Source organism: Sorex fumeus, unplaced genomic scaffold (assembly GCF_029834395.1).
Source record: "Sorex fumeus unplaced genomic scaffold, SorFum_2.1 ptg000024l, whole genome shotgun sequence".
Taxonomy (NCBI): Eukaryota; Metazoa; Chordata; class Mammalia; order Eulipotyphla; family Soricidae; genus Sorex; species Sorex fumeus.
This window is the reverse complement of record NW_026606081.1, coordinates 8,836,513-8,849,872: the sequence shown is the minus strand read 5'-3', so window position 1 is coordinate 8,849,872 and position 13,360 is coordinate 8,836,513. Positions and strand designations below refer to the sequence as shown.

Here is a 13,360-nt window from a genome sequence, read left to right as displayed (position 1 = left end):
CAGGGTAAGAGAGATAACGCAGTGGTGAGAGATAATACAATGGTAAGGCTCCAATATCACAAATGGTCCCCCAATAGCAATTTCTGATTACAAAACCAGGAATAAGCCCTGGGCACAGAATGGTGTGCTCCAATTTTTTTAAATTAATATAATAAAATACAAACTTCTCAGCACTTTGCCACTGATTATGATGTTCATGGTGCTTATGGTTTTCCTTACTAGATCAAGAAAGGTCTGCTTATTCCTCACTTGCTAAGGGTTTTATATTTTTTAATATTGAATTAATGTTTCATTTATTTTGAATATTTTTACTATGCCTATTCAAGTGATTATTTTTATATCTACATATATTTTTATTAAAATGTTACTCACTAATGCAGATACTTAAACATTAACTAGAATATTTTCTAACATAAAGCCAACAGGATAAAATACACCTTCTTACTTTTGTAGGCTTATTCAGATTTTCCATTAAATTAAAAAGGAATTGCAGCATGCTTCAGAGATTACCCCTGATCCCCAAATCACCATGCAGGTAAAAAAAAATTAACTCCTGTTTTAGCATTCTGTGAAAATATTGTAGAATTCCAGGAGTGCGCAGCCGCTTTCGTAGCCACACAACATTTCATACAATGTTGCCACTGATATACCAAGAGTAGTACATCACATTTGATAGGGTATAAGGTATAAGACAACCAATCTTCATAGAAAATTCATATTTACACACACACACACAAACATATATAAGCACATAAGACTCAAACTATAAAAACATGTTAATGATCTCTAATTCAGGGGTTTAATGGCTCCAAGATGAGATGCAATAATTTTCACATACTTTCCTCTAAGGAAACCTTTTTGGATAATTTTTAGTCAATTATTTATAACAAGCAATACAAAATAAATATTTAGCATCTGCCTTTGGGGTAGGCTTGGGTGACAGTGGGAAGGTGTAATGGTGGTGGGATTGGTGTTGAAATATTAAATGTAATCAATTATTTTAATATTTTTGGAAATATTTTTAAATTTTAAAATAAAAATAAATAAATTTAAAAAATTATCCTTTCCTCATGCTTACAACATTTTCTATCTGTGGGGTTTATCTATTTCATGTAAATTTTAAAATGTACTTGTACACAATTATTCATACTATTAATTTATAAAATTTATATACGTGTACAAGAGAAATACTGCTTTGAAAAGTAAATATTAATTAGTTCTCATTAACTTGTTATCGGGTCACAGTGCTGTGGGGTGTCAGGAGTTATGTTTTATTCATTTATTTGTGCACTGCTGTTATCACCTCCATCACTGAAAAAAAGATCTCTCTCATATGCTGGATTTAAAGAAACATAGTAAGGGTATGACAAATGGACAAAGGCATCAAAACTGGAGATTTTGTCTACAGAACTGAACTACCTGGGGGGTGCGAAAGGGGCCCTTGAGACACCGGTGGATGGAAGTAGGGATTCTGGAGATGGGTGTGCTATGGAAGGACTTATACATGTAAGATTAACAGTTTCATAAACCATGATGTTGCAATACGAATGGGGATTAAAAACCCAGCCACAATTAGGTCACCTATTTTCAGATTTAGAAACCCTGAAGTTTCATTTCACACCTAATACTACATCATATGACCCTAAACCAGTGCCTTTGGCTTCTGAGCTTTGAACGCAAAGTTAACCCTTTAGCTTCCAAAGTACTCAGCCAAAACCTTTCCCTTGGCAGGTAGGTTCCCAAGCTTGTTTGACTTATCGTTGCTTTTTCAGAAAATAAATCATTTCCTGCTTCCATGGAAGTCTACCTTCTTTAAGAAAGCCAACAGAAAAGAGCCCCCCCCCCAGCTGATTCAAGATACCAATCCCCACTCCCCCCATTACCCATGCACTCGCAGAGAGAGAGAGAGAGAGAGAGAGAGAGAGAGAGAGAGAGAGAGATCTCCCACTTTGGGACCTGCTGCGTTAGAGCAAAAAGCCCATTTCTAATGAGGCACAAAACTCCTGCCCTTCCTCACGCACAGATCAGGAGATGTGGTCCTGAAAATGGTCTCACTCTGCCTTTCCAGACTCAGTATCCCACGAGATCTGGCACAAGGCTGATCATCAACTTTATTCCATGCAAAAGTCAAAATCCCTATTGAGGAACAGCCTTCCCATTTCTGGGGCTAGAGGGAGAGCTTGATGTGCTCAGAGCATGCTTGGCACGAGGGAGGCTGGGGTTCAATCTCCAGCATCACAAGGTCCACTCCTCCACCCTCGACCCCCAACCCAGTATTCTCTGAAGCGAGCCCACGGAGCTTGAAGATGAGCTGCAGAAAGCATATAGGCAACAAAGGACAAAGGGAAAAGACCTCAAAATAGGTCGAGGGTAAGTCAGAGACCTAGGGGATGAATTCAAAGGGAACAACTTAAGAGTCATCAGAGTACCAGTAGGACAGGGAAGCAGCCCCAAGGCGTAGTCTCTCGGGTGGCATGCCAGAGTGAACTGGAAGGCCCCTTCTCGGCTAAGGTGCCCAAATGAGCACCTAGGACAGAGGGGACTCCTGTATTTTTAGAAATGCACTGAAAGTAGAATTCTAACCCAGGACCAGCACCAACACGTGCCACTCCCCCACAGGTACAGAGGTAGAGAAGGGCTTCTCTACCCCCTTTCATAGTGCTTTGGCCTCATATTTCATCCTCCATCACCTAATTCTTATGAGGACAGACTGCTTATCCCAAACACATTAGGCCAATAGTCCACTAGCCCATTCCAATAAAAATACTCCCAAAACTCATAAAAATTTTGGTGAACACAAGAATCTGAACAAGCTTAATGTAAAAGAAAACATCCCCTGAAGCTGCACTGGAGACCCCACATACGTCACAGAGGAGCAACAAAGAGGAAGTTAGTACTCTTGAAGGGGAGAAAAGAGACCACCAGCTACCAATCCCTTCCAGAATCCTCCCTTGCAGTGAGAGGGGGACACTGATAGCAAACTGGAGGGATCCACCTCCATTCTACTACAGCATCGTGAAGAAACAGCACAGATCCCCACCATGAGGAGTGGATGAAGAAAACAGCCAAGAATCCTCAACAGGAAATACCCACATAAACAGTCTATCTGATCATGAATTCAGAGATGAAATGTTGAGCCTGCTCACTGAGTTCAAAGAAACGGCAGAACAGGCATCCAGCAAATTGAAGGAGGATAAGAAAGAAACAGTGAGACAGACAGCCAATAAAATACAGAAAGAAACGAGGGCAGAAATAGGAAAGCTACAAACAGAAGTGTCACTAATAAAGAATTTGGTAGATAAAATTAAAAACTCAGCGAGAGCCCTCAACAGTAGAATGACAACTGCTGAAGACAGAATCAGTGAGCTTGAAGATGAGCTACAGAAAGCATACAGGCAACAACAGACAAAGGAAAAAGACTTCAAAATAGTTCAAGGGTGAATAGGAGACCTAGGGAATGAATTTAAAAGGGACAACATAAGAATCACTGGAATACCAGAAGGACAGGGAGGCAGCCCCAATGAAGTGGTAACAGTTAAAGATATTATTGCTGAGAAGTTCCCAGAGCTGGAGAATGATCCAGATCCAAGAAGCTCGAAGGGTACCAGCTAAAAGCAGTCCTAATAAAAAGACTCCAAGACAGGGGCTGGAGTGTTAGTACAGCAAGTAGAGCATTTGCCTTGCACACGGCTGACTCAGGTTCGATTCCCGGCATCTCATATGGTCCCCTGTGCATCGCTGGGTGTGACCCAAAAAGGAAAAAAAACACTACGAGATATATCATAATCAGAATGATGAATACCATTGATAGATACACAATATTGCAAGCAGCAAGGTCAAAAAAGGGAAATCACACACAAAGAAGCACCCCTTAGATTTGTAGCAAACTTCTCAGAGGAAACCATCTGAGCCCGAAGACAATGGTGGGATATAGTGAAAAAAACTCAATAAAATGAATGCATCACCAGGAATACTTAATCGAGCTAGACTCTCACTCAGACTCAAAGGAATGATACATTATTTCATGGATAAACAGCAGCTCAGGAACTTCATCAGCTGAAAATCAACCTCAGAAGAAGGTCTGAAGGGGCTACTGTAAGACAAGACAAACCCCACAAACACAACAAAATTCTACAGATTAGACAAACCCCACAAGCACAACAAAATTCTACAGAAAGATGACACAAAACCCCATGACAATAATCTCTCTCAATGTCAAGGGTCTATATGCACCAATTAAAAGACACAGAGTCGCAAAATGGATTAAAATACTGAACCCAACACTCTGCTGCCTACAAGAAACACATCTGAACAATCAGAGCAAACACAGACTCAAAGTCAAAGGATGGAAAACAATTCTGCAAGCAAACAGCTCCCTCAAAAAGCCGGGGTGACCATACTAATATCTGCAACATAGATTTTGTGCTGGAAAAAAAAAAGATTAGAAGGGGCAGCGAAGGCATTTTTTTAAATAAACAGTGATATGTACACCAGGAAGAAATCACACTCCTAAACATATATGCACCCAATGAGGGACCAGCAAAATACTTAAAACAACTATTAGACTTCAAAAAGGACATTGGCAGCAACGATTAGCAGTTGGAGACTTCATCACTGCCTTATCACTTCTTGATAGGTCAACAAGACTAAAACTCAGCAAGGAAGTACTGACTCTGAAGGAAGAAATGGAAGGGAGAGGGCTAACAGGCCTTTCGTGCCCCCCAAATCAAATACACCTTCTTTTCCAGTGTACATGGAACATTTTCCAAGATAGACTATATGCTGGGCCACAAAATTCCTCAATAGAATCAGGAAGATAGAAATTGTACCAGCTATCTTTTCAGACCACAATGCACCGAATATAGAAGTTAATCATGCACAGAAATGGAGAATCAAATCAAATACCTGGAAATTAAACAGCTCAATGTTGAAGCTACCTACCCCAAGCACAGGCTGGAAGTAGCCCTGAGGGCCATAGTCTGTGACCCAAAAAAAACAAAAAATTATTGAGTCTGACTTGGGTATAAATGCAATGACATTCATAATATACATTTGAAATTATATAGAATTTACATTTATTATGTATTATATGATCCTTGATTTCACACATTTCTCATCTCTACTATCCTCACTTTCCCATTGGTAGGAAACAAACTGTGCATAGCTACATATACTTTCATGGCCGCCATTTATACATTTTTCACTCTTTTAGACACTCTGAGCTGATCCAGTGCTTCCTCAGGTACCCCAACCTGAAGGACACCTCTCTGAGTATCTTCCCTGCCTGCTCTTTGAGTTCCTACCATGGCAGGTGGTGGGTCATCCTGACAGCATCTAAATTGGCCCTTCTCTCAGGTTATAAACTCCTCAGTGGCCAGTCTTCCTGAACGGTAAGAGACACATGACAGCTTCAAGTCACGGAACAGAATCTGAGCTCAGAGCTCTGGTCCTGAATCTCTGTGTACAATGAATGGGTTTGAGTATTAGCTTCAGAAATGGGCAGACCCGAGACTCTCAGAGGACCCCCACTAAGAGACCATGAACCTCAGTCCCTGTGAGGCACTCTTGGACATGGTGTTTCAGCCAGGGTGATACTCTGACAGGTGCTTGCTAATACACAAAAATATCACACATAGTAGGCTTAGGTCTCAAGCAAGCTCTTAGGCTCTTAATATCCCTTATTCCACTGGCAGCTCAATTATGCCAGAATAAGGATGACATTTTCATGTCCCCATGGTCAAAGCGTGGCTCAAGCTGAATTAGAGAGATGCAGAGTTAAAGAATGGAGAAATTCTCAGAGAAACCTACAGCAGAAGAGATTCTTTTTCTATCAAAGAACACTTCGCTGTTCCAGACTTATTTGCAAATTAACATTCGTAAGATATTCTAGCATCTACCTTATTTTTGGCTTTGCTTTGTAAATTATGTACACACAGAGCCAACATTCTGTTCCTTTCTTGAGTGGGGGGGGTGGGGGTTTGTTTCCACACCCCACTGGGCCAGAGCACCTGCTGGCCTGGCTTGAAATCAAATCACAAAGGAAGACTAAGCTTTCAAATTCCAAAAGCAGAATTACTAAAAAAAAGTCTCTTATTTGCCCTAGAAAATGTTAAAATAATGAAAACAGGATTAATACTGGCATAGGTAATATTACATTATTTGGCAATTCATTTATGTGTGTGTAAGTCTTTAAGTGGGTTTCTAATACAGGGCTAAAATATGCGTTAGCTGTTTTCCATCCCTTCTCTCTCTCTCTCTCTCTCTCTCTCTCTCTCTCTCTCTCTCTCTGATTGCAAACATCACTAGTCCAGCACAAATCCTTACAATATTCCTGGAAGAAACTTGAAAAAGTTTGAACTCTGTACTCCAAATGCTTCTTTCTTGGATCTGCCTAGGAAGAGACAAAGGGAAATTACACTAATCCTACTATCAGCTGAATCTATTACACAACTCAAAATACTCTCCTCCCAAATATTTAGGGACAATCACCCTGTGGGGAAAAAAATGAAAATAGAAATGTTTGTTCCTTCAAGAATCCTACACAGGTGTAGCACCCGCCCACCATCATCATTTAATTGGTAAGAATCCCAGGGGTCTGAGAGAATGAAAGACTGGTCCAGTTTGGTATCAACTTGTAGGAAAACTGGATGAATCAGAGTTACACCTCCCTTTCCACCTATATCACCAGCGCAACAATAGCTAATTATGAGGGTTTGAAAGAACGCTCTTTCTTTGTTTAGCTTCCTCTGTTCCTCGACTTCCTAGAGAGAGCAAAGAGCTCTGGTGAGAATCTCGTATTTTCCCCTCCCATCTGTCTCCCCCAACTGAACATGTTCTCATAGCCAAACTGGCAAGAATTCTGTTTACTAATATAGCAAAATTATATGCTTTCCCAAGATATTGCTTTGTTGTTGTTATTTATTTTTGTTTGGGGGGCCACACCCAGCAGTGCTCAGGGCTTATTCCTGACTCTGCTCACAGCTTACTCCTGGGTCTGTGTTCAGGGATCACTCCTAGTAGGACTCAGGGGACCATATGTTGTACTGGGGATCGAACCCAGACTGGCCACGTGCAAGGAAAGTGCTTTACCCACTGTACTATCGCTTCAGCCATAAGAATTCCTTTTTCACTTACACATGGTCCTCAGACCTTCAATTCTATTCAAGACCTCAACATATCATTTATTTTTATCCAATGATCTTAAACTATAGTTTAGCTCTATAAATCTAAAAGAGCATATAAATAACCTTTAACCCCCCCCAAATGAGTACATTTGATATCAAAATTGTGCAATGCTTTATATTCGCATAATATTATTGTGCTCAATAGAACATACTCAAAAGAATCTGCCAGAATCTGCCAAATCTTAAATATTTTGATTTGGTCATTTTAAACTTGGTGATGTAATTTCTTTAAGATCCTAACGTACCAAGAGCCAGATACTAATTTTTCAATAACATTGCGTGATCTCAGAAGTTCATAGTGAATGCCATTCACAGGATCACAAAGAAAAAAGCAAACAAAGCAAGAAAACCTTTTTTTAATAGGGTTCAAATATAAATTTAGGTTCCCAATATGAATTTAAATGTTTTTCAAACACTGGCTTATTTCCTAGCATAACCCATTATTATCAGAACTAAAATTTCAGCTCACATTTATTTTCCCATGTTTTGTGGTTACCTTTAAAGCCATAGACCTGTAATATTTTTAGATATAATCTAATACAATGAATAAAACACAGGCGCAGTATTTTTATTTTAATTCTAGGAATAGCTATATGGTACTTTCTCAAAAACTACTAGCTATCTAATCAGAAATAAGACAAACATTCTCTCCTAACAAAAGCAATTTCATGTGTCAAGAATGTCAATAATGTTGGTAAATTATTTTTAGTGAGTCGGCTAACACATAAAGATTGAGTCTATACAGCATCACCCACAATTTATAAATATGCCCAAGAATTAGTATCATAAACATAGTACAAGTTACAAAAAATAGCCATCAAGAGATGCTAAATCCATTTATTGAATAAAATTAAGGCATGCTTCCAAAAAAAAAAAAAAGGAAGAAGAATCAAGCAAGAAATCGGCGACCTACTTCTTTTCCCAGTAAACGTGGCTAACAAAGGAATTATACAAAGGCTGTAGGATCCCAGGACCAGCAGTGTCAATAAGGTAGCATCGTAGTACTTCTCGGAACCAGCCGGTGGGGTGAGTGTAGAATTGATAAATATTTTTGAAGAAATCTCCGTTTCTGTACAACTGCGAAATCCTCCTGGTATAGTCATTTAAAAGGATCAGAGCCAGCTTAAGCAGGGGAAACTGCAGCCATGTTCACACTCGTAGCCCTCATGCTTTGCTCCTGGTGAATTGGAACAGAGGAGGGGGCGGGAATGTAAGCTCCCGGGCACTGCACACACAGCAGACTAAACCCGCTCACAAATCAAGCCAAGAGAGACTCCGGAGCTCCCTGCTTCATCGTCCGCAACAGGGACACATCGCCCCTAGACGGGCTCTCTGGGGAAAGGGCAAACCCCTTTTGTTGAGAGACAAAAAGGAACGGACAAAGGCATTTCACATCCTCCTCAGGAGGGTCAGACACAGGACGGAACGGGAACGTGAGTGGCAGCGGGGAGCAGAGCGCAAGCTGTCTGCTGCCAGGCACACACAGCCAGCGCTTTGTGGTCCTTCTGGACAGGGGTGATGATGTAGGGAGTTTTGTGTTTTAAATTCCCATTGCAAAGAGTATGCTGCAGGTGAAATGACCCGCCCCCCTTTTGAAAGTGGGGCAGAGATGCACAAGTGAATGGCGTTTTCAAATTCCTGGAGAATTCTGTTACACCCCAACCCCCTCTCTCCCCCCCCCCACATACACCCTGCTGCTCCCACTTCAACATTCAATACAGGAAGCAGATGAACAATCCTGCCTGGTTTCAAGTAGCAGATTCCAATATTCCTCAAGCTCTGGGACCCGGCTGCTTAATGATCACCTGAGACCATGGCTGTTCAGTGACCTCTTGGAAATGTGTACCTTAATTCAGCCATCAGGTCAATCCTTTTACCCCACAAGCACAGTCTCAGCCTATGCACACAGGCGGGACATCCTGGGACCCACAACCTCTGAACCTTGATTACTTACATTTCCAATCAGAGTCACAACAGAAGGAATTTGAAAGAGAGGAAGCGCGCCCACTCATAGACATGAGCACACGTGGGCTTGGGTGTGTGCGCGTGTGCGCAAGCGCGCGCGCGCACACACACGCACACACACACACACACACACACACACACACACATATAGTGATCCTGTAAAAGTGCCTGATACCCAGAAAGGTTAAATAGCCTTCATCCATAATCCCTCACCTTTTCCCCTTTTTTGGTGGGGAGGGGGGAGGGGGGAGGGGTGGGCACACATCAGTGCTCAGGTCTTACTCCTGGCAAGCTTGGGGAAACATATGTGGTGCCCGGTTTTGAATTCAGGTTGTTGGCATGCAAGGCTTTACCTGCCATCTCTCAACAGTCACCAATGAGTCCTTTCTAAAATGAAGAAACTTGGGCTGGAGCGATATCACGGTGAGTAGTGCGTTTGCCTTGCACGCAGCCAACCCAGCTTCAGATTCCCAGCATCCCATATGGTCCACCAAGCACCGCCAGGAGTAATTCCTGAGTGCAGAGCCAGGAGTGTAACCCAAAAAGCAATAAACAAATAAATAAATAGAAGAATCCTCCCTATACCTTTTATTGTGCTTAGTTATTCCAGTATCCATGTAAATATTTTTCTTCTCTCTTCTATTTCAAGACCATTCTTTTAATTCAGTACCCCTTAGCCCACCCATTAGGGAACAGAACACAGGCATGGCATGTATTTAGACACTTCAATATGATTTAAGTTAATGACTCCACAAATTATTTTGTGAGGAAGTGTGAAGAGGAAATGAACAAATAAATATTAAGACCAAATACATCTTTGCCACCAGTACACAGAAAAACAGAATTCACATTAACTGAAAATTGTTTTTAAAATTCTGGGTTTGAATCACACAAAGTAAGTCGTAACATATTACACTGAGTCCGGCATCCAAATAATTCAATTATAAAATTTATTCAATAGGGTCCAGAGAAATAGTACACAGAATAAGGCACTCGCCTTGCATGTGATCAACTCTAGTTCAATTCCTAGCACCATAAATTGTCCATGTGCAGTGCTGGGAGCAGCCCTTGAGCAAGGAGCTGGCATAGCCCCTGAGCACTGCTGACTGTTGCCCCAAAAAGACAGCAATTGTTTGAAAAAATAAAGGGGTGTGTGTGGGGGGGGCACTTTAAGGTAATGAGCTAATCAATTAAATCAAAAGAAAAACATTCATCTACAAAATAGCTTATTACAAAAACGTGGAACTGAAGTTATCTTTTTTCTAATTTTCATCAGGGCTCCAACAGTCCTTCGGAGATTTGTCTATCTTAAATAGGTTTGTTTGAAAAGTCCAGATTCCTAGCACTTTAAAAGGTGCACTTTGGTGGAGGGAAATTGACACCGGTGGTGGAATTGGAGTTAAAATAGTTTATGCCTAAAACCCAACTATCAAAACTTTGTAAATCATAGTTCTTAAAAATAAAAATAAGAAAAAATAAATAAAAGGTACACTTTGAAATTCTTCATGAGAAAATATTAGGCATTTCAACACATACACACCAGTTTCATAGAAATTCATCAAGAGATGTTTTACCTGCTAATGCCTCAAAATAACATTAAGAAAAACAATATATGTTTTCCCCTCCGTTGCAGAATAAAAGATTGTGGGTTTCGAGATGCACTGATTTTTGGTTTTCTTCTTCATTTTTTCCCTTTCGAACCACACTCGGCAGCTCTCAGGAGCTCTGCCTGTGTTGCGCGGGGATCGATTCCGGAGGTATCTCGGCCTCCCTCATGCAAAGCCTGTGGTCAGCCTGCTGAGTTAGCCCCAGCATCAGCTTTTCTGGCTTCAGCACCCCCAGAGGCCCACCGACGCTCCTTTACACCGTGCAAGCTCCCGTCGCTGTCTTAATGCAACTGATCACTCAGAATCCTCGTTTCCAACGGAAGATTTTTTGTCTTCATGTGCACTGACTTAGTTTTTGATTATTTAAAGCCAAAAGGGCAGTGAGGATGTAGGGGGCAATGAGGGCACGGGAGGAGTGGCTGTTACCCTGTGCCCTGAAAGAATTAACTCACAACTAACTTCTGTGCAGTAGATAGCAGAAACATGGGCGACCGAAGTTTTTGGCATCAAAGAAAAAGAAATAAATTCAACCCTCACTGCCCTCAAGGTACACAAAAGGCTAAAGCAAAAAAGTAAACGAACTAACCCAATGGTACACAACGCTACGACCACATGAAAAAATAGGTAAAATTTTTTAAATGAAATAGAGGATGAGAAAAATCCTTTTAAAAGACCCCATATTGACCACAAGGTGGCGCTATGTCATTACTCTTTCCACACCTACATCTGAGCTCTTATTGGCTAAACTTAACCGGTTATCACTCCAGCGTCTCTATCTTGCAGCAAGAGTGTGCCCACTCATCAGTTAAGTATATGAACTTCCCATGCTCGACCTTTCCAAAGCCAATGGATACCAGATCCTCATGCCTGCTATCTGCACATGGGCAATCCCAAATTCTCCTTTCCAATTTACTCTCCTCACTCTCCTTCACTCTCCAAGTTCCCTTCCTCTCCGAGAGATTATGTATTTATTTATTTTGCTTTTAGGCCACACCCGGCAGTGCCCAGGGACGACTCCTCGCGTTGCCCGGGGTTTGATGGAGGGGTGATCTTGGAGTTCATGTGGTGCCAGACATCGAAACCGGGTCTCCTGCACACAAAGCATTGCTCAAGGTTGGTTGGTTGGTTTTAAAACGATCTCCCCTGCCTTCCTCTCAAAGAGATCATCCTGTCAACCTACAGGGAAGGGGAAATATTGAGGATTCCATCTATTTCATTTAGTCTACACTACCTGCTGTCCCGTTTAGATGAGTTCCAGACTCTCACCTGCAGCCTTATCCTGAATTCCAATGCCACTCACCGTTTAGAATTCCTTACCGGGGAGAGACACAGCCCAGACCTTACAGTGCTTATTTCGCATGTAATCGACCCAGATTTAGTTCCCAGCACCATATGGTGCTCCCTTGAGCACTACTAGGAGCACTTTCCAAGCACAGAGCCAGAAGTAAACCCTACCCTAAGCACTTCTGGCTATGACCCAAACACTACCCCCACCGATTTTTTTCTAAATTCCTTACTTGACAATTCAACTTCATTCTGTCTCCCAATGCTAATTATAAATCTTTTTTCTTCCTAGCCTCATGTTTAAGACAACAAGAACATTAGAGCTGGAATCACATTCTTTCCTTCCATGATCCCATATATCTCAGACCAAGATTCTCGATGCTATTAGTATCATCTAACCGAAGAATACCAAAAGAGGAACACACTTTAAATAAAAATTACAGTGCCCATATTAATGTCACCATAAATGAGTTAAGTAATAGTTCTGAAAAGTAACACTCACTGCTTTGTCCCAGTGAGTTTCCTTATGAGAGTCTTAATAGAGAAGAGAAAATAAGTTCTTTAGAGCTTGTTCAAAACTACCACAGTAAGCTGTACCAGTCTCCAGCTGTACTATGCATTCATACCATAGCAGACTACTCTAATCAAGTTTTCTCTTATCCCAGAAAGTACTATACTCATTCACTAGTCATACTGTTCTATTCTAGAGAGAACCTCCTCTTAATCTAAGTCCCACAGAAGCTATTTTGTGTAAACCTTAGTTTCTTTTCCTTATTTTGGTGAGGGGCCTCATCTGACAATGCTAGGGATTGAACCCAAGCTTCCTGCATGCAAAGTATGTACTCAGGCTGTATCTTTCAGAACCCCAAACACTAATTTCTTAAACTGTGGGTCATAACCCTATATGGATCGACTAACTAAATGGGGGTGTGGCGAAAACATAGGCGACTGTAACAATATTCTGAGCACGCAACAACCAATCATTAAATCTTAATCAACCACATACTGAGTCAAAGTGCTTCTGGCAGTGCTCACTCATGTTGAATATCTCATGCGAAAAGAGGTAATAAGTATAAGATTGTGCAAGCCTGCCCTAAAACAACTATATTTAACTCTTTTTGGTTTGGGGTCACATCTGGCTATGCTCGGAACTTACTTCTGGCTCTGTAGTCAGGAATCACTCCTGGCATTGCTCCGAGGACCACATCCAGTTCTGGGGACTGAATCAGAGCCAGCTGTGTGCAAGGCAAGAGCCTGACCCCTGTCCTTATGTCTCCAGCTTTGTACATTCCCTATGATAACTAGCAGGTAATATTCAAG

General features: G+C 41.3%; 1 protein-coding gene across 2 annotated transcripts in view; it reads right to left on the bottom strand.

Annotated features, from left to right (window-relative positions):
* Positions 1 to 13,360, bottom strand: part of MTUS1 (microtubule associated scaffold protein 1) — a 131,253-nt gene that overhangs the window by 83,081 nt on the left and 34,812 nt on the right. The window contains exon 1 of one of the 2 annotated variants that reach the window (XM_056114063.1): positions 8,098 to 8,325. The exons of the other annotated variant lie outside the window; for it this stretch is intronic. Coding sequence (XP_055970038.1) covers positions 8,098 to 8,287 — 190 coding nt within the window. The 5' untranslated portion in view covers positions 8,288 to 8,325. Of the gene's footprint in view, positions 1 to 8,097; positions 8,326 to 13,360 lie in introns of those variants that run through there. 2 annotated transcript variants of the gene reach the window in all.